At 32.2% G+C, this 21,168-nt stretch overlaps 1 protein-coding gene across 2 annotated transcripts in view; it reads right to left on the bottom strand.

Moving 5' to 3' along the window:
• Positions 1-21,168, bottom strand: part of robo1 (roundabout guidance receptor 1) — a 309,799-nt gene that overhangs the window by 6,773 nt on the left and 281,858 nt on the right. For both annotated transcript variants that reach the window (XM_076404503.1, XM_076404502.1), the window contains exons 3-7: positions 11,499-11,780; positions 9,721-9,987; positions 8,576-8,728; positions 8,394-8,518; positions 2,539-2,755 (exon numbers count right to left, since the gene is read on the bottom strand). In XM_076404503.1, coding sequence (XP_076260618.1) covers positions 2,539-2,755; positions 8,394-8,518; positions 8,576-8,728; positions 9,721-9,987; positions 11,499-11,780 — 1,044 coding nt within the window. The remainder of the gene's footprint in view (positions 1-2,538; positions 2,756-8,393; positions 8,519-8,575; positions 8,729-9,720; positions 9,988-11,498; positions 11,781-21,168) is intronic.

The raw sequence follows: 21,168 nt of genomic DNA, 5'->3' as shown, positions 1-21,168 counted from the left end.
ATTGACAAAAAATTAGAAAAACAGGAAATTTTATTTTGTTCATTGGTATATTTGCGTTACATTCATGTTAATATTGTTATGAATATGAATTAAAAATAATATCGGATACTATCCGCTTCACAAAGGTTTTTACTGAATTTTTAAATATGCATTTTAAATGTTTACATTTGAATATTGGTTCAATATAAAAAAAGGGAAAAAAAGATACGATAACAGAAAACATCTTTTTTAATGGGCGACGTTGCCACGTGCAGCAAACGACCGACTCTAATCGACAATAATCTGATTTTTGGAGGGTGGAAAAGCGAACGATAAAAAAATGGGGTTGAACTGATTAGACTAATGAAATCGGCAATTTATAATGTCGGTGGGCTTTCGCTCATCCCCGTCGGGTAATAATTCCGAACGGAAAATTGGACAGATTGAAAAATCGTCGCGCAAAAACAAAAAGTCATAAAAAACGGCGTAAATCCCTTTCCGATTTTTCTCTTCGATTCGAAATCAAAATAACGAACCGCAATTTCGATTGTATCAAATTAGGGGTTTGTTGTTTGTTTGTTTTTATTGGCGATCGGTACGGTTCTGTTTTAAAATGGAAAATGTTCGACATTAGGAAAAATAAACATGCGTTTATTTATGCTGTGTGGCTTTGGTTAATGGATAAACAAAATGTAGAGAGAGAGCTGCCTTGCTAATAAGAACGGTAAATAAAGCAGAAAAAAAACGATGTTTACAGCACATGTTTTTGCCCAATTTCTTTTTTTGGTTTGTTATTTCTAATATCATCTGTTGAAAACAATTGTATTTGTTATGTTTGGTTATGTTATTTATCGAGAAATCATATCAAGGATTTAATAAAAAATATTATATACAGAACAAGCTCCTTAAAGTATTTAATGGCAATGTTTTAAAATATTTTAATACCTTTTAACTGTACTTATATAAAAATAATATTCGAACATTATTCAAATGCACCAACTCGATTAAACTTGTGATGATGTTAGATGAGAAATATATTGACATTGATTTGGTGATGATTGCAACAGTGCTTGGATACAGCAAGCAAAATTGAGGCCGAAGTAATAAATAAAAATATCCGGTCATTATCAGTTTGATTTTTTGGGAGTGGAATATGACGAATAATAATGGAACTTTAAAAAGCCTACTTGCTGGACGACACTATCTTTACGACGACTAGATCTTTAAAGATATTCCATACTACGATGGTCTTATCCTAGAAATATTTACAGATGTGGCCAATTTGTTCTTTATTAATTAAGTCAGATCGAATAGAATTAAATGAACAGATAAGAATTTACACAAATTTCTTCTTATACTGTTCATATTTTGTTTATAAATAGTAGGCAGTAATAAAAAAAGTTTTTGTAACAATTGTAATGTGAAGAGACGCATGAGTAAATTCTATCCAGGTGCGTATCTATTCGATTTTTATTTAAATTTTGCAAATTGGCTTCAAATCTATACAAAATTCATCATATTTTAGGCATAATTGACCCTGCCAAAGTAAAAGTTCAGATAATCACGATTCGATGTCTTTTATGTGAGCATACCTCATCAAAATCATAGGTCGTTGGTCATATAGAGTAATTTTGTGATATTGCTAAAAAGAAACATTCAAGTTTGAGTAGTTTGAAGATTTTAGGGGTGTGAAAAGATAATATAGAAAGAACAACTAAATCCTCATTTGTTAAGATTGTAGGCTCCTATATTTGGTAAAAATATTGCTTCTGAATTCTAGTATAATTGATCAGGAATGTATAAAAATGTATCAAAGGGTGAGAAGCATTAAAAACTCCAAGTAAGGATTAAATTAGATTTTTCCACTAAAAAGAAAAGTCTTCTATGGAAGAAAATAGAAATGGGAATTTTGACAGGGACAACGCTTTATAATTATAATTGTATAGATATAGTATTATGTAACTGTAAAGATAACTAGATGCTTTTGGACTAGACTTAAAGGGGACACCATAAAAAACTACATCTATTATATAAGTATCGCATATTTTTATAGAAGTATAATCTTGGATTGTTCAAAATTATTTTAAAATTAAATATGTTTATAGAAGGTACTACCAATTAAATATACTATATTGTAGAAGATGAAAATTGTGCTAAATTTATTTTGTAAATTCACAATAATTTACTCTATTTGTATTATATTCTTCAAATATAATTATATAATTCAAGTATAATTTACAAGAACTGGCCACGTCGCGTGCCAGGCGTTTCATGAAATAGACTGATTTTATATAGAGAAGTGATAAAATCATTGAATTTAACAGTCAGGTTAAGTCGTTTAACAGTTCTATCGGAAAATGCCATTATTTAAGTTTGATAACGTTGTATCAACAATTGAATGGAACAATTTTGAAGAAAGGACATAATAAAGAAGCGTGTAAAAAATTATATAACCTCAAGTAAAGTAAAAAAATTACGAAAACGAGAGTGGGCGAAAAAAAACCGTAATTTTTTGCTAGTGTTTCTTTTCCCCATTAAAAAGTAATTAAATGCCCTCACCGTCAATCACGAGTGTGCCGTCGTTTTTCAGGCTGTACCGCCCAGGGACCGTGTCTTTTGTTAATTGTCGTCCGTCTTTCAGCCAGCGCACAATGGGCGGCTCACCCTCGGGACTCGATGCCCTACAGTGCAGAGTGACGTCGCTTTTCAGGGGTAACGTCTGATTCGCGGGTCCCACCTGGATGATGGGCGGCGGAAGATCAGCCACAGATGTCACCTAAAAATAATAAAAGATATTATTGATTTACGTCAATTTAAAATTTTGGTTAACAACGTTTATAACCTCTAACTACTATCACTGATGTTGTCAACCAGTACCAGCGCAAATAGAATTTTATAAGCTGTTTCGGTTACATGTTCCGATGCAGGAGAGCTTTCTATCACTTTTTAACTAAAATTAAATGAGAAAAATCTAGTTTTAAAACGAATTTTATATTTTTACAAACTGTAATTGGCAATATATCCGTTATCTATGACGTGCACTTTTTATTGGACTGGCTATATGATATAAAACTGTGGAATAACATCACTCTAACGAAATATTCTAGTTGCACATGACTAAAATTGTAAAGCTGTTATTAAAATACAATAACTTAAAATTACAATTTGTGGATTTTCTTTGCGCAAATATTCCAAGGTAATTTGATACAATACAGAGCTGCTGAAAGTTTATAAGAATTAAACATCTATGATCAAATGTATATTATTTAATTTTTTTTTTGTTATACTTACTCAACTATGTAAAATGAATATTTTGGTAGCACTGTCAAATACATTTGCATCTATAACTTCAAATTATCCTAAAATTTTTCAGTAGATTTGCCATCACATTCACAATTTTGATATGGCTTCGCACATATAGGGCACTTGATTTTAATATTATTCTCTCAGTTCCCAGGTGATTGTGTTACTACTCGGTACTCTTTGTAGTTATTACCTGCATTTATTAACTTTCTTCTCAACTGTTATACTGATAGTATTTTTACTTATTATTCTTCAATAATCTACCACATCTCATGGATAGTGTGTCTGGTATACTCAATCACTTTAATTCTATATATAAAAGTTGTAGTATTCCTTTTAAAATTATTTTTTTGGTTATGGTCACAGAGTACAGTTATTATTTTAGGTTATTTAGAAATTTAGGTTATTTGCTTTGAAAAGTACCAGTTCACTTTTTCATTTATCTTTTCCCTCCGTTGGTTACACAAAACCATTTTTTTAATTGTGAAATATATAGGCTAAGTCATAAAACGTAGTGGAGTACCGAGAATGAGATACTGAATTGGAAATTTAAACTAAATTAAATCATCATGGGAGATCGGTGTTATTGAAATTAAATATCATTTGAATCATGAAAGATGACGACTTTTTTCTAAAACATCTCAATATTTGTAGACACAATAGTTTTTAGAGGCAGATCGCCAATCAAACAAATTTCGCGATAAACTCCGTATAAATACCCTTCTAATTTTCAAACGGTGATGGATTGACGGCCGACGTCGTGTTAACCACCTAGGAAATCGGGATTTCCAGCACGCGATCGTGGAAATCGCCGTCGTTTCCGACGAAATGGGTTTCTAGCGTGCGACTGGACGTCGTTCTACCGTCGCCATCGTCGTCCAGGTGGTCGGCGTGACGGGACGCGGGCACGAAATCGGGCCCGCTCCGGTGTTCGTGGACGTCGTCTTCGACGAGTTGGGTTTTAATGAGTCGATAGTCGCGTAATTACCGGAGTAATGATTCCGAGTTTGGTATTTATGTCGTTATTAAGAAGAGGCAGCACGCGAGACATTGTTTGTCGGCGGAGATCGGACGTCATCTTCAGGAAATGTGGTGCTTCGGTTAGTTTAATAAGGATAATGTTGTGTATTGGGTCGGTTTATTAATATCATTTTCTTTAATGAAAAGCGGTTATCATAATGTTAGCTGTTTGCATGTATTCCGATCATTTTTTCAGTTTAAAACGGCACTTATTGAGATAACATGTCTCATCTTTCTGGCAACATAATCCAATCATCGATCCATTTTCGCTTTTTGAAATAGTGTTCCAGCCGATCACATCATAACTTGAACATATCTTTTTTTAAAGTTTTTTAACCTTTTGGTAGAAGGTTCTTATGGGTATTTAACTTTTCGGTTTTCATATACCCATCAAAAAAATATATTTATTAGTTATTAGTCCACAGTCTATTCGATCTGAACGTTTCTTCAGTTTTTAGTTTGCTGAATGAGTTTTTGTTAATCGCAATCAAGCCTTATATTAAAAATCCAAAAAATAGATAACCAACAACATTATTTATTTCCTTGCCGCATTATTTAGGAAGCAAAACTAATAACGTTGTGCATTAAAAAACATTACCATAAGCACTATGGTTTTGAAACTATTTTAAATTATTTTTTTCGAAATTTCGAATTATAGGGCCCGCTATAGTAAAAGATATATATTAAGATTTGTTTAATTTATTTTTGAAGTATATTTGATGCCTTCCACCTGGTTGGGTAATACATCCATAAGAGTTGGTTATCTGCTGTAAAATTGATCATTTTACTTTTAAACATACCTGAAAAAGTTTCACTTAATCATGTAAAGCTTAGTTTTTACCCTTAGTGATGAATCATCCGATGTTTATCCAATTGTTGGTGTCAATTTCAATTAAATGCCATCGATTATGCTTTTATGTGGGTGGAATTGACCATTCTACGAACGTTTCTAATTAAATAACATTAAACAGCCAATTTCTAATCCGAAATATCTAATAGAGATGTTGTTCGATGATAAGGATCTCTTTCGGTGTATGAATCATGCCATCCGGACAAGAAAGTTATTCATTCGGCTTTGTTGTAATCCCCGTTGTCTCCCAGCATCGCCCAGCGCAGATATTACTCCGAGATACAAATAATAATTAAAGCGTCCCGACAAAGTACGAGCCTCCAGGTGGTCTTTGTACGCGCGACGACCAAACCGCAATAGCAACGACGTCGCCGTCGCCAACAACGACTCCTGGAGGTCGCGAACCGGTAAAGCCAGCTCGCGAACGTAATTAAAACAATTAGGGTGCGCTCAACTGTAACAGGGGGGCCCTGGGGGCCCCCGATACACTGCGCAACGGCGCACCGGCTGTCTGTTATCAGTCCATCGCATGGCGATCGAGCCGCGAGGTTTCGGGACGTGGGCCGGACCGTTAACAGTACTACCTCGGCGCCGGCGGCCCTCCGGGTCTCGGGGCTTCGGCTGCAGCTGGAGATTCCTGGTGCATTTTGTTGTTTCCCCTCCCGAGTCGAGCCCGCAGCGGCTTTTTTATAACGTGGACTTATAATTTACATAATTCATTTAATTAAAAAGGACCATAAAGAAGCAAACGATGTTCACATAATTCTGATGTAGTCATGTTTTGGTTTTACTATTATATTATTATGTATTTAAATTTTAGTGGATTCCCTTCTATAATTATAAAAGAGTTCTTAGTGTGTTTTTTGTCTCTAAAATGTTACTGTGTTATTACATTTATAATTGGTATTCCAATTCATCAAAATCATATTGAAGCAGATGATTAAATGGGCTATCATTTGATATTATACCATCAATGAGGGTTTATCTGAACTGGACCTACTGTTTAACGTGGGCTCCGAACCACGGTCCTCAGCATTAAGCCGTAAGTAAACTGGCGATTGACCAACTTAGAATATATCCGGTCTCATCCAGTCTGGTTACTGGCGTGACTGGAATCATTTTCTTTGTCGAATTTTATACTCTTGCCTAAGGGTAATCACAAATGTTAAACAGCCATAAAGTTCGTGACAATGTTGGAAATTGTCCGAAAGTGGAAATAAAAAAATAATTTTTTAAGTTAGAAAATTCACGATCATTATCAAAAAATAGCCGGCGCTGGGAGAGAGTGTCTACTTCTCAGCCAAAACTTTGATATTGGTACTTCAGATCTTCGAATATTCTTCACTATATCGTGCCATAGTTGGCGATCAGCCACAACTGCTCTAGCTTTGGATAATGTTACTCTTTTATTTTTCAGATTGCTTTCTATGATCTTGCTATATGTCTGTTTTATAACTGTTTGCTGTATCTTCCATCCAAAAGGCAGATTTCACCACAGAAAGTCTGCGAGGAATTCCATTGCGATCTGGGTTTCTAAATTTATTCACAACTGGACACTGATTGTCGCATCTTAAACAAATTACTTCATTTCTAATACGATCTCCATTGTCACTTTCTTTTTCTCTATTACTGACCCGCAGTACTTGAATTTCTACACTTGCTCTAACTAGATGTCATTGAGATTTACAATAGCAGGGGAACCATTAGTTATTAATACTTGGATCTTTTCTTCATTAATTTTTAAACCATATGGTTTTACGATGCGAATTATATCATGAAAAATGTTAAAAGCTTCAGCATCTGTGTGGTCGAATATAGCGCTATCATCAGAGAATATCAAATCGATCAAGGGGTTTGTAGCATTATGATACATAACTGCACCTGCTACGATATTGGAAAGCACTGGAGAGACAACACCTCCTTGGTGAACACAAAATATTAAACTCAAACTCTTTTTAATACGGAGGTCTCTCGCAGACTTCCCACATCACCCTCTAGCCTCTTGTTTTGATTCAGAGTCATTATGATAATTTCAATAGTCACTCATAGTGATAGAACTACCCATAAATGTCTTTTAAATTATATTTACAATTGTATTCGAATTAGAACAGTGCTTGCTATACCTAGTGAAATGTCTAAAGCTTCTAATAAAATGCCTTTAATATATGACCCAGTCCACTAACAAATCATATTTTTTGAAAAACAGATACATCTGATACAATCCACTTTTATAAGAATTTCCATAATCTTTTTTACAAACAAATTATGTTAATCACTGTACCTTGTTACTTTGAATGGATTGCAAAACAAAGAAAGGCAATGTCCAATAAATACAGCAGGTAAACATGGCTGGAAACTTCAGCGTCTCATTGATACAAATTTCTTGATCATTATTTCAGATCAGCTCAATTTGAGTTTTCAATGTCGAATTTTTCCTAGACTTCACTAACAGTCCCTAGGAGATTTATTGAATAATGTTTTGTTAACACGACATAAACCAAAAGACCAATACTTAAAAAAGTGCAACTTTTTACAAAAAAAAATTGTAATCAGATCTACTAACAAACAAACCTATTCTATAACTTTCGATACCCAGTTAGTTCATCAAAATATTTGACAGATTAGATACAATTAAATATTTTACAATAATATACCTAATCCATCATTTAATTCAAATTAACATATAAAAATCTTCCTAATTTATTATGTTTTGTTATAATACATTATTTATAACCTTCATCATTTATTCAAGAATTAATTGGTGCTGAAATGTTTTATTGATAGCGCTTGATTAATCTATTGATTAATTATATCTCTGATGTGATATATATCGGGTGTGTTAAAAATAACAGGCCTATTAAAAAATTATTAATTTGAATTAAAAATATTTGACGATATTACAAGAAAACCGATTAAAGAATTTTTCCCTTCATATTTAGTAATTAGTTCCTTATTATGCATGCAAATTCTAGATATAAATGCTTGGATGTGAAATACTTAGAATTTTATGGTTGACTGATGCATAGTTCTTTAGTATGTAAAAATAGTACATCGACTAGCAATTAAACTGCGCGACTGAAAAAACGCAAGTTGTACCGTTAAAAGTGCCACTTGGCGTCAACTAGAGGTTACGGCCTCTTAACATTTAAGAGCTTTTTCTTATAATCGTTTTATGGCTTTATTACATCTTGACGAGTTCTGATTGATTTCGTTATAATATTTTATAAAAAATTATATTTACCTGAAGAAAAGCACGGACGCTACTGGAACCGGCTACACTCAAAGCATTACAAACCAACCATCCGGCATCTTCTCTTTGAACTCCTTGAATTCTCAATGTTCCATGTGCATTTACGTGCATATGACCTGGAATTTAAACATGATCATATTTGCGTTAAGTCTGCAAAGGATCGAATGACTTACCGTTAGAATTGTCGCTGAACATCAGCATCTGGGAACCTTCTTTGCTCCAGAACACTGACGGTTTCGGGTTGCCAGTGGCTGAGCAATGGAATTCAACGACGCCATTGAGTGAAGCTTTTTGATCTTTGGGTCGCTCGACAAAAATGGGTGGAGCTGAAAACAATTATAAAAAAGTTAATAAACCGTCTTTAGTAATCTATATGTAATTCGATTGCTTGGTGTATGCAAGCGACAATGCACATTATAAGAATATTTCTTAATTATTTTATATTAATATAATGCAAACTGCAATTATTAGAACGTAATGGTATACAATAAGTAATTGTTCCTTAAAAATATATATAATTTAAATAATTCAGATGATATATTTTATATTAAAACCAAAAAGCCAGTATAACAGGCCTCAACAAATATTGTTTTGGCATAATAATAACTTTTATTGTAGGTGAAAAGGTCACTGCATTTATTAATTTTCCAAGTTTTTCTGTCAAGGTATTTCAAGAAACCAGCAGGTATTTCAGCTTCCAAAATCTGAGTTAAAATTTTAGTAAAGAGATTTTTTAAAAATTCAAAAGAAATATATTTAACATAAATTCCAAATCGATACGAAGGATACAAACTGTGGCTTTTGTTGATATTTTATCTCTTTTATAACCATTAAATTATTTATTTATTTATATATTTATATGCTTTTAATTATTATCAAATGTAGTTTTAACACATATATATTTTACTTGTGTATAATATATATATATATATATATATATATATATATATATATATATATATATATATAACGTGCATTGGCTGTTTTATAGGACCATCTAAATGTATAATTTAACACATTAACCTCTCCCATGTACCTCAAATAATTATTTTTGATCTCAAAGCCTGATATATAAATGATAATTAATATTGTAATATATATTAAATAATAGTAGTATAAATAATTATACTGAACGCAATAAGCAAATGAGCTAAAAATTATTTTTAAAACTATTATTAGTTGACTTATTTATTGGTGCTAATATTAAATTTAAATTTGTTATATATAAAGTACAAATAATAATGTACTTTGATAAGAAATTACTTAGGTTGTGTATTTTCTATTTTAGCACTCTATATATAGATATATCTCTACTTACAATTTACTACTAGAGATGCTTTAGCTGTAATGCTACCAACTTCGTTCTCGGCCTTGCAAACGTAGAAGCCTTCATCACCTGGTTGAACATTTTCTATTTGAAGAGATTTATCTTCCAGGATGGAGGCCCGTCCCAATGGCATTTTCCCATCATATCGTTCCCAGGCAACGCTGGGTATCGGATCACCACCGACTGAGCATTTGAAGATGACCTTCTGGCCAGCTAAAGCTTCAACGTCCTGGGGTTCTTTGTTGAATATTGGTTTCACTGTTGAAATAAAGATAAACATTAGTAATTTTGTTCATATTATCATTGGAACTTTTATTTTTTATGAGGCAAATAATTAAGAGATAATGTTGCCACGTTGCTTTACAAAACATTATATTGTATTAATTACAAATTCATTTGTTTAACTATTCAAGCAACTATCACACAATAAAAAACGATATTTAAAATGTATTATGGAGTTCTAATGATTTTAATTATTTCCTTAACCTATATTTTTCACAACGCTGCTCTTTAGTATTAAGCAGTACTGCTTTATACTACCAACACACCAGTTTAGGTTTATTTACAAGCATTCAACAATTGATCAGGTCTACAGAATAACAGATGTTATTGAAAAAGCCTAAAAAAGTAAAAAAATATGCAGCTATAGGTTTTGCATGAAGACCTTGTTCATAAACTACAGAAAATGTTACCGAAAAAACACACCGAACTACTAAAATCGTACATTGCAGCCAAAATATTTAGAGTTAAACAAGAAGAAGCTTACTCTACAATAAAAGAAGCTGAAGCAGCTGTACCACAAGGAAGTGTACTGAGCCCAATACTTTATCTACTCTACACTTGTGATATATCACAAACGGAGAATATTACGATGGCTACATTTGCTGATGATACTGCGATTATAGCTGTCAGAGACAATAGTGAAGAAGCCACATGAAAATTATAACAGGCAAGTGACAATATAAATAAGTGGACCAGCTTGGAAAATAAAAATTAATGAAAGTAAATCTGTGCATGGACAGTTCATTTACAATCAGACCGTACAAGCACCAATAACATTAAATAATACTATCATTCCCTATAGCAACAACGCTAAATATCTCGGAATGAATCTTGATGCAAAACTTCAAAACTTGTAAGGAACATATAAAGAAGAAAATAACTGGAATTGAAATATAGGAAAATGTATTGTTTAATTGGAAGAAAATCACAATTATCAGTACATAACAAATTGTTACTATATAAGCAAATACTGAAACCTATATGGACATACGAAGTTCAATTATGGGGACGTTCTGCAAAGAGTAATATAAACAAAGTCCTGAGAAGTATTGTGGGCACACCCAAAGATTACAGGGCTAACTATCTACATCGAGAACTTCAGATAACCACAGTCAGCCAAGAAATCAAAAGAATTGCAACTTTTGGATACCACCAGAGCAGGATACAGATTCAAAAGAATCAAACCATCTGATTTTGTGTAGTGTTGTCTAGTGAGGTGAATTTAATAAAAAATAGAGCAGTGACATGTATAAACATTATTTCACCAGAGTCTGAGATAAGGCCGATGGGTCGTCCTAGTTATATACCCAGATTTTATGGCTGTCCGAGTTGCCCAAGGAATTTTCTTCGATACCGGCATCAAAAAACTTCCGAAAAGATGGACAAAATGCGTAACTAGTGAGGGGAAATACCTAGAAAAACTGTACATTTTTTTTTCAATTTTATTCAATAGTAAATAAGCGTGTTAAGGTATTTGTCTTACTTACCGAATACTCTTAACGTAGCCTCGGGTGATTTCCGATACCCAACCAGATTGTGGGCTGTGCACTGGTACTTGCCCTCGTCGTGATGTCGAACGTCCGCTATTAATAAATTCCCGCCATCCACTATTCTAATTCGTTTTCCGTCGATGTCTAGATCCTCGTCGTCCTTTTTCCACGCCAGCGTCGGCTCAGGAAATCCTCTCGGGGGTCCGCATTGGAGCAGAGCAGTTTCCCCCACGGCGACTCGTGTATTGGTTGGTAAAGTTTTGAATTCATCTCGCAATACTGAAAATAAATATCGAATATTAGTTTCTAGTTATAAAAGTGCAACAATAAATTGCTATAAATATTCTCTATAAGTTAAAATTGCTTATAAATGATATTAAAAGTGAACTAGCATCAGTTTTTGAGATCTCCAAACTGATAGAACAATAAATTCGGATTATTTTTCATTGATTCATAGTATTTTTGACACTATCAACACTCGGGCAATTTGTCGCCAGTTTTTTCAGTTTCAGAAAAAAAAACTAAAAAGCTTACTAGAGGAAAGCATTATTATTAATTAGCATTGGGAACTATCGACTGAAAATAGTCGATAGTAGCAAAACAGTCGATAGTAGCAAAACAGTCGATAGTCAAAAAACTAGCGACTGAAAATAATAATTACTATTTTAAGTCAAATGCACGATTCGACGTCAATCTCAGACGAAGATGTACGAATCCTTTCCTATATAAATTGTGAGGGAGAAAAGGACGGAGATAATTGCTAGGAGGTGTTCAATTTTTATGTGCTGATATTTTCCAAAGCGAGAGGGAGATGTACATATATATTCCTTTACGTATTAACTTAGACAATACAATAGAACTTAAACAAAACCTAAAAACTAAAGTTGTACAATAACCATAAAAACTAAACAAAAATTAAACATATGTTCGTCGTAGAAAAAAACTAATCTATGACAGTTAAAAATGATCGCACAATAACTACTAGAGTTTTTTAAATGTTTTATTTATTATTGAACGGAAATATTTTTTAACAAAAATCGAGAGAGTAATCGAAATATTACCTATTATTGCCATAAAAACAGTTAAAAGTATTTTACTATTTATCAGTCACAGTTTTAATCTTTTTACCCTATTACATTAACAACCTTGAAAAATAGCGTTCCAAAATACTGCTTTATTAATATACAATATATTGTTATTTACAAGCAAACTACCAAAAAATCATAAAATTATACATATTACATATAAATCTATGTAAGCATAAATTGGGTATATTATTGTCAAAGTCACGGGTTGGACGACAGAGCCAGAACGTTAAAAATCAGTCGAATAAAACTAGTAGAACCAAAAAGTAGTAGCTAAAAGTACATGACTCAAACAGTTGATAGTAAATAGTAACAAAATCAGTCGGACCGAAAATAGCGACTGAAAAACTTTGTGATTATGGTTTAATATGTTGTAACAGCAGTTTCTTATTAAACTTTAACAGTTTTTAAACTCTACATAGCATGATATAATGCCAGGCAGTAACAGGAATAGTAGTACTAGTAAACAAGGTGATTTTATTGCTTTTGCGAACAGGAATAGTGATAAACCACATACATAAAAAATATGCAGTTAGAATAAAAAAAATAACAGTTAAAATAATAAGTTTTTGGTCATCAAGACCTGTTGAAAGATTGTTTTCTTTAACTGTTCATCTGATAATACGTTTAGAAATCAATTGAGATTTGTATTTATAACAAATAACTTAAAATATATATATTATATTTTAAAGATGTTTTGCCCAGCTCTGGTTCAACAAGCCGTCATTTATTTCTGTGAAATAAAGCAGTTTTTAAGGTAAAATAAAAATGTTTGTTATTTTAAACCCTTCATATTTCATAACTTATAATAAACCAAACCAAAACCCGATATTTCCAAATATTCGAATACCTTATAATTCAACTGAGTTTCCGAAAACGAGGATACAAACTTAACCTCTTTAAATAAATTTAAGTTCAATATCGATGTACCCCTGCCGCATACTTACAGTAAGCAGGGGACGAACTTATATATCACTGTCGGGAGGATTTAAAGTTTTTGAACTAAAAAGATACCGAACCAAAATAAGAGACGAGAGAGAGGGAGAGAGAGAGGGAGACTCAAATGATCTTAAAATGTCGTTTATTAATGGACGTTCGCGACTTCCGAAAAACCGGCCGAACCTTAATCAATCAAGACATCGCCAGCACCGGCAAACGAAAGAACCGGAACGAAAGATTGATAGAAACGAATCCCGGGCGTCGGAACCGTCTCGGAAATGGAGATTTCTAATCCCGTTTAATTACTCCGGACGAAGTTTTGTTCCCGGCTAATTTATTGTCTTGATTAAGTCGGGAGTTTATTAAATAAGAGTCGGTCTTTTGTTGTCCGCCCGACAAACTGGAAACGCTCGGGAAGAATCGTTTTGTCGCGAACGATTGTTAACGGGCCATTGAGATTTCAAAGCCAAATTCTGCAATGAAACAAATCGTTCATAATTTATAATTAATGTTGAGACAGTACAAAAACTACCGTATTTTTTCGCTATCTTATTATTTAGGCTTCCTTTTCCTTAATTACTAAAAAGCAATATAAAAACTATTCGCAAAACAACTCTCAGTTAGAGAATGCTGAAACATTTTTTATTATTAAGTAAATTTTACATTAGATATGCTTAGTACAATCTTTATTTATAAATTAATTTATTATAACTGTTCTATTGTATTTGCATGAATACACAAGCAAGTCGAGTAGGAGATTAATACTTGAGTACGTATTTACTAAATGCTGAAACATTTTTTTATTATTAAGTAAATTTTACATTAGATATGCTTAGTACCATCTTTATTTATAAATTAATTTATTACAACTGTTCTATTGTATTTGCATGAATACACAAGCAAGTCGAGTAGGAGATTAATACTTGAGTACGTATTTACTAAAATTAAAAAAAAAATTGTTCATAATATAGTCAATAGTCAAGTGTGTCAACAATTAATTGAGGAACTACTCTAATTAAATCATAGGGTGCTGTGGAAAGAGGTTTAATATAAATGAATAAATTTTATTCTAATTTTAAAGACGATAGAAAGCAGGCTAGGTGGCGCAGTGGTAAAGGCGATGGGACGGTCCTACTGTTGCGATAGCCGCGGGTTCGAATTCTGCTGGGGCATGGTCGTAAATTTATATTTGTGATTGTTTAAAATTTGTGAATGTTCTAGGCAAGAGTGTAAAATCCGACAAGGGAAAATGATCCCAGTCACGCTAGTAACCAGGCTGGGTAAGACCGGATGTCTTCTAAAGTTGGTCACTCACCAGTCGGTAGACTTAATGCTGAGGACCGTGGTTCGGAGTCCACGTTAAACTTTAGGCCCAATCCAGATAAACCCATAGTTGGTAAAAGGAGACTTTTATATATATATATATATATATATATATATATATATATATATACGTATATGTAAATAATGATAGAAAATTAATATTTTTTTTATTTCTATTCATACTTGGACTATATTCGACAGGAATGTTTAAATGACTTGTTATTTTATAAAATTTTAACACATTTATAATTTTTAGGAGTAACAAATTATATTTGTTTTGTTCGTAATTTGGTGTATACATCACAAAATAATATTATTTACCATTTTTACACCATTATTTTTCAATTGTTTGAGCTCGGCACCGACTTAGTAATCAGCTGATAACAGTTAAAATAAAATTGTAAATAGATAAATAAATTTAGGTAGGTATTAAGCTAAATTGTGTGTATATAGTAGAATATAAAATACGTGTGGTAGATAGGTTAAATAAGGTTTCTGTTTATTTTTATCTACTTTTTATAATGCTTGTTTGTATTAAAAATATGTTTGATTATTTTTTACTTTTTAGTGAGTTCCTTATTTATATTTTGAAGTCGTTTCAATTCTTTTGTTAAAAATACTTTATTTTTCTCTTTTTAGCGTTAGATATTTACTCAATAAATTACGCAGTTATTTTATTAAGTATTGCAATGGGTAAGCCTAGTAAAGGTACAGCCCCTATGAGTAAAAATAGGAATTAAGAAACAATGTTTGAAAATAAGGAAGGCTTCAGGCCCCGGTGTCCCCTACCTAACCTAGGTGATTTCACAAATCTTCTAACCAAATTAGAACAACAACAAAAAAGTTGCTACCGCCGCCGGGAATCGAACCCGCGACCTGACTGACCTGACCACCGCGTGATGTCTGAACGCTCTAACCATAGAAGCAGTTGCCTGCGGCATTTCTGCGAATTCCCTTATGATATGGTTAGTGTTCAAAAAGAAAACTGAATGGATTTTGCAGTGAACGACTTCCGATTTTCCGTCACATCAGTTCAGCAATAACAATGTTCACAAATATCTGACTATTTTAGATAAAAAAAATATGTGAAAACTTTGTACGTGCTTTTGAAATTTGGGGTTTCCCTCGATTTACTCGGATTTTACCATCAGATCCTCACTTGGTTCTAATGGGACCACCTCGGAAGTGCACTCTTTCGAATAAAAAAGGAATTTTGAAAACCAGTCCATAATTGACGGAGAAATCGGTGAATATACATTATAAAAAATATACTGTCGAACATAGAACCTCCTCCTTTTTTCAAGTCGGGTAAAAATGGAATGAAATATGCGTGTGTGCTTGGATATATATGCTTGAAAATTCCGTGTTATATTATGTCATCTCTACAAACGTATCTGCAAGCACTTAAATTTCTTAACTAACTCGACGTATTCACCAGACACTAGCCCGACTGAGCAGGCCTTGATTTTTTTTTAAGGATACCCGAAATTGACACATCTTTTGGACCATCTGTAGCGATCAAGGTTAGATGAGTTTTAATGGGAATCTTTATAATTCTATATGTTATATTGTGGGTACCTTAGTGAGGTCTGGACCCCTACAGCTTGAGATCTAAGTTAACTAACGATTTTTCTTTGTTTTTTATTGTTTAAAATCATTCGATCGGTATCCTTAATGGGAATCTATTTATGTAGTTGTTATATTAGCGCGTATACAAACCTTATATAATAAAAAATATTAATTAATCATTGAAAAATAGTTTTTTAAATGTTTTCCTTAAATTATGTGTGACCATCGAGAATAACACTAGTAATTAAATGATTATCCGGTGTTTTAACATAATTCGACTAAACTAATTCCCATTTATCTCAATCTGATAATTTTGTATTATTAGTTTTTATACAGTGTCAATACTTGGATTTTTGTGACTAATTGGTCAACTAATTGAAGTTACAATTAAAGTCTTCGTAGTCATGGAAGACATTGGAAAGGAATTACTCATCATGAGCAACTATATTGTCAATAACTCGTGGGATTGAAGAACGTATTTAAAAAAACGAAATTAAATTTCCCCAACCTTCTTAAATAGTCTAGTTTTATTTAAGAATAATTGTTTGTTATATTACAAAATAGGTAATACAGCATTTTGTTTTTCCCTCCAATAATCTATTCCCCCGGAAATAGCTGTTATTAAGCGTCCCTCTTAATGTATTTTATTGGATTAAAAAGTAAATAACCATAATGTAATTTTTTATCAAATATGTGGAATAAAATATTTTTTCTGGAATTTTATTCTACGATTTTAATATGAAAAAAGTTTTATCAAAGATCATTGTAGTTTAGGGATTTTATCTAACTAATCAAAATGGTTTTTAAAAGAACTGGTTAAAGATTTGCAAGATATATGTTTAGATTACATTGTTACTAGCCGTTGGCGACTAACCTACAATTTGTCTTTACGATAATTTAATCTTTCTTTCACCATTAAATGGTGTGATATTTTTGAGCCTGTGTCCTATTCTGGTGTTATTCAAGAGTTATATTCCCTCGATATTGACATAAGAATGGAGTCTGTCCTCATGTCTCCTTGCAATTCACTTTAATTCCTGAGTGACAGTCGGTATCTGAAGGTATCAGTGTAAGTAATCATTCCTGCAGTATCTTAGTGCACGTACAATACTTCTCAGGACTTTTCATTGGAAAACTTGTACTGTATTTATATTAAATTCCCATAATTGAATTTCGTGTTTATATAGGTTTCAACATTTGCTTGCATAATAGCAACTTATTATGTACTGATCATTGTGTCAAACACATTTTCCTATATTTTAACTCTACTTCTTTCCTTTTCTTTTTTATATGTTCCTTCCAAGCGAATTGTTGCATCAAGATTCATTCCAAGATACTTAGCGTTGCTGATGGAATGATAGTATTATTTATTTTTATTTGTGCTTATGTGGCTTGATTATATGAATTTGCAAGATATGAAATGTTTCGGACAATCAACAGAATTAAGTTACAAGGAATTAGAAGTATTTTAACAGTTATAGATCTTCCAAATTTTATCAAAATCATTGATTTATTAATAGCAGGTAAGGCTTACAAGTCTTGGAAATTATAAACAGTGAAGAAAACTGATTCCTACAAATATTGTTGGGTGATATTGAAAGGTGTTTTATTATTTATTTCAACGAAAAAACCTGGCAAACTTAGTTAAAAAATACTTGGAAACAATTAAATGCGATTACTACTTGTTCTGGAGAGGAGTTTCTTATGGAGATTGTAAAAATAAGCCAAAAAGATAGGGAAAGTAGTAGCTGGCGATGGATTATTATCATATAAAAAAAAGAACGCTACGAATTAATTCGAACACCTAATAACAAAGCTGATTAATTATAAATTAATGAAGCATAATATTTTAAATATATTCCTAGAAAAATCGATAAAACGGAAGTAATTGGAGATTATCAATTGATTTGGAACTATACGTGACCTCTCATTGAACTGTTATATTCACATGTTTCCCATATAGTTTACGATACTATATGCATATTTCCACTACGAAATACTCAATAATTAACAATAACCGTTAATTATAAATATCATTTCTGGCGTTCTTAATCAGTTTACACTAAACGAATTAATAAGCTACAGAGTAATTAATATGCGCAACTGTTTATACAGCGATAGCATCACTGTATAATATTAAGGAAGGAAATAATACCAATTATGAATTCATTGAACCTCGCTATATTATATTTATCACTCCGCGCTGAAAATTTGGTGTATGTATTAAATTAAGAAAAATGATTTTAATTACATAACCGATTTAATTACTAGCTTGTTTAAATAATATTATTGATGATGCATGAGAATTTACATAATGTCAACTAACTGAAACATCTATTATTAGATACATTATTGCTATTGTTATTTGGTTTATATGTAAACGAGTTTGTTTTGACAAATTACTTCTTTTTTCTTCGTTTTTCTGTGTAAAAATAATAATGTATGTTTATATATGTACAGATAAGTTTTAAACGTCTTTTTTGTAACTTTGAGGCTGATTTCTGGTTAAATATTTTTTTGCTTGGTTATCCAAGAACCGATACAATTTTTGGTTTTTTTGTAAGAAATGTTGCTCGGTCAGACTATGAGTCATCGACTGGACCAAGTCATCCTCGGAAGGAGTAACGTTTGGTGAATATATCCTGTGGGATAGGAATTTAAACATTTTTATACGGATTTTTACGAATTTTTCAAATAAGAATAAAAGTATATCAACGCTTTGTAGTTAAAGTTTGCTTCTAATATATTTTTTCCAATTTATTAGTGATCTTCCATAATGATTTATTTCCAGTTTGAACTGTCAATTTCGCGTCTTAAACTCTTTCCACTTGTTGAATGTAAAATACTTATTTGTAACAACACTAGTATGACTAGTACTCTATAATAGGAACTATTTTGGATATCAGATGGCTGTTTTTAATAACTTTAAATTGTTAACGATAAACATGATCTACAAAATGGATTGCTAACTCTTATTTATGAGACAATTTGAATAAAATGTTAATTTATATAAAAAGAAAATTTATATTTGAAATCTATGGTTGTAGGTTTTAAAAAATATTTTATTTTGTGCGAATAAATGACTAAAGTTTAAGTTTATGTAAGTTAAGTTCTTATTTAATAGTTTTATATTATAATGGCACCAAAAGTTGTATTGTCCATACACTATCCATACATATTGTCAACAACTAATAGGATTGAAGTTGGCGATTAGAAATGGCCAGAATTGGTCAATAACAAAGTTGTCTTCCATCACAACAACGTAAGATCATATAGACATTTTGATTAAGCTTGGAACTTCGAATTCGTCCACTGTATAGTCTGGACTTTGCTACGTCATATTTTTTTCAGTTTCTATAAAACTCTCTTAATGGTTTATAGCCAGTTTCAGAAAAGGACCATGATAACCTACAAAAAGCTCTATAATATAGTTTTAAACAATAACGATAATTTTGTTTAATATTTTAGAGTTGCTAATAACTCGCGTCATATTATATATGGCCTATAAATTAATTTTAAAGGATTTACAACAGATGGTGTTCTCATGTATTAAATCGCATTGGTTACAACTGTAACCAACTTGGTGTTGAAGACTCACTGGCAGGTTTTATTCTTCACTTTTGAGACGCAGTCTAAGTGAACAAACACATGTTTGAATTTGTACAATGTAAATTGCATTTGTGAGAAGTTATACTCTTTACTTAAATTTAAAGAAAAAGGCGGCTGACGACCTCCACAACGAACGATGTGTGAAGCTTATGGCTCCATCGATTTCAACACGTGTAGGTTTTGATGTTTTAAAAGTGTCGATTTTGACACCGAAAACAAGGCTTTGAAGGCATCAATGTTCAATCAAGGTTATGCAGAATTGTTGGGAGTAACACAAGAAACCATTTCCAATCGTTTGAAGAACACGGGAATGATCTATAAGCTTCTAGACTTTACGCCATATGAATTGCAGCCAACTGACATTGAAATGTCTGAATGAAAGTTTGGTCGTGTGTAAAATGCTGTTTCAACGGCAAAATAGGAGAGGTTTTTTGCATATTATTGTTACTGGTGGATCCATTAAGATAATATAAAGTGAAAAAATCATGAGAACCACCTGGTCAAGCATCAACATCAACAGCATAGCTGAATATCTATAGTTCCAGGCTAATGAGCTGCTAAAACCTAAAGAAATCGTCAATTGGTATAGCTATCTATTATAATTGATGCCTTTGATATGAGAACCGCGCGAAAATGGCATGAAAACGAGTAAAGACACAGCAATGTTCCTCAGCATGACAACACTCGACGCATTTTGCAACCGATGAAAATATACATGGAATTATTAAAATGGCAAGTGCTACCTGACCCGCCGTATTCTTCAGACTTTGCTCCTTCTGATTACTACTTGTTCCGATATGTGAATCATGAACTGTCTGAGTGACACTTCACTTCTTATGAAGATACCAAAAAATAGCTCCATATGGATAGCCTAAAAAGATCTATCGTCGTATTTCGAGATGGAATCCTAATAATTTTCTATGTATATTGCAATAAAAACATATATTGAAAAAATTGTGTATTTACATTAAAATAACTAAATAATGTTTAGTTTGTATTGTATTATGTAAGATTTTAAAAATATATGCTTTGATAACAATGACAGCTGTGATATAAGCTAAGAAGATTGTTCATAATAAATATATTACACGATATAATGTGCAGCGCGCTGTTAACACTAATATAAACAATATCTCTTCACG

This window comes from Rhynchophorus ferrugineus, unplaced genomic scaffold, assembly GCF_030347505.1.
Source record: "Rhynchophorus ferrugineus isolate W39M unplaced genomic scaffold, kcgeb_rfMv2 rfM4, whole genome shotgun sequence".
Taxonomy (NCBI): domain Eukaryota; kingdom Metazoa; phylum Arthropoda; class Insecta; order Coleoptera; family Curculionidae; genus Rhynchophorus; species Rhynchophorus ferrugineus.
The sequence above is the reverse complement of the archived record's forward strand: the minus strand, read 5'-3'. Positions and strand labels throughout refer to the sequence as shown.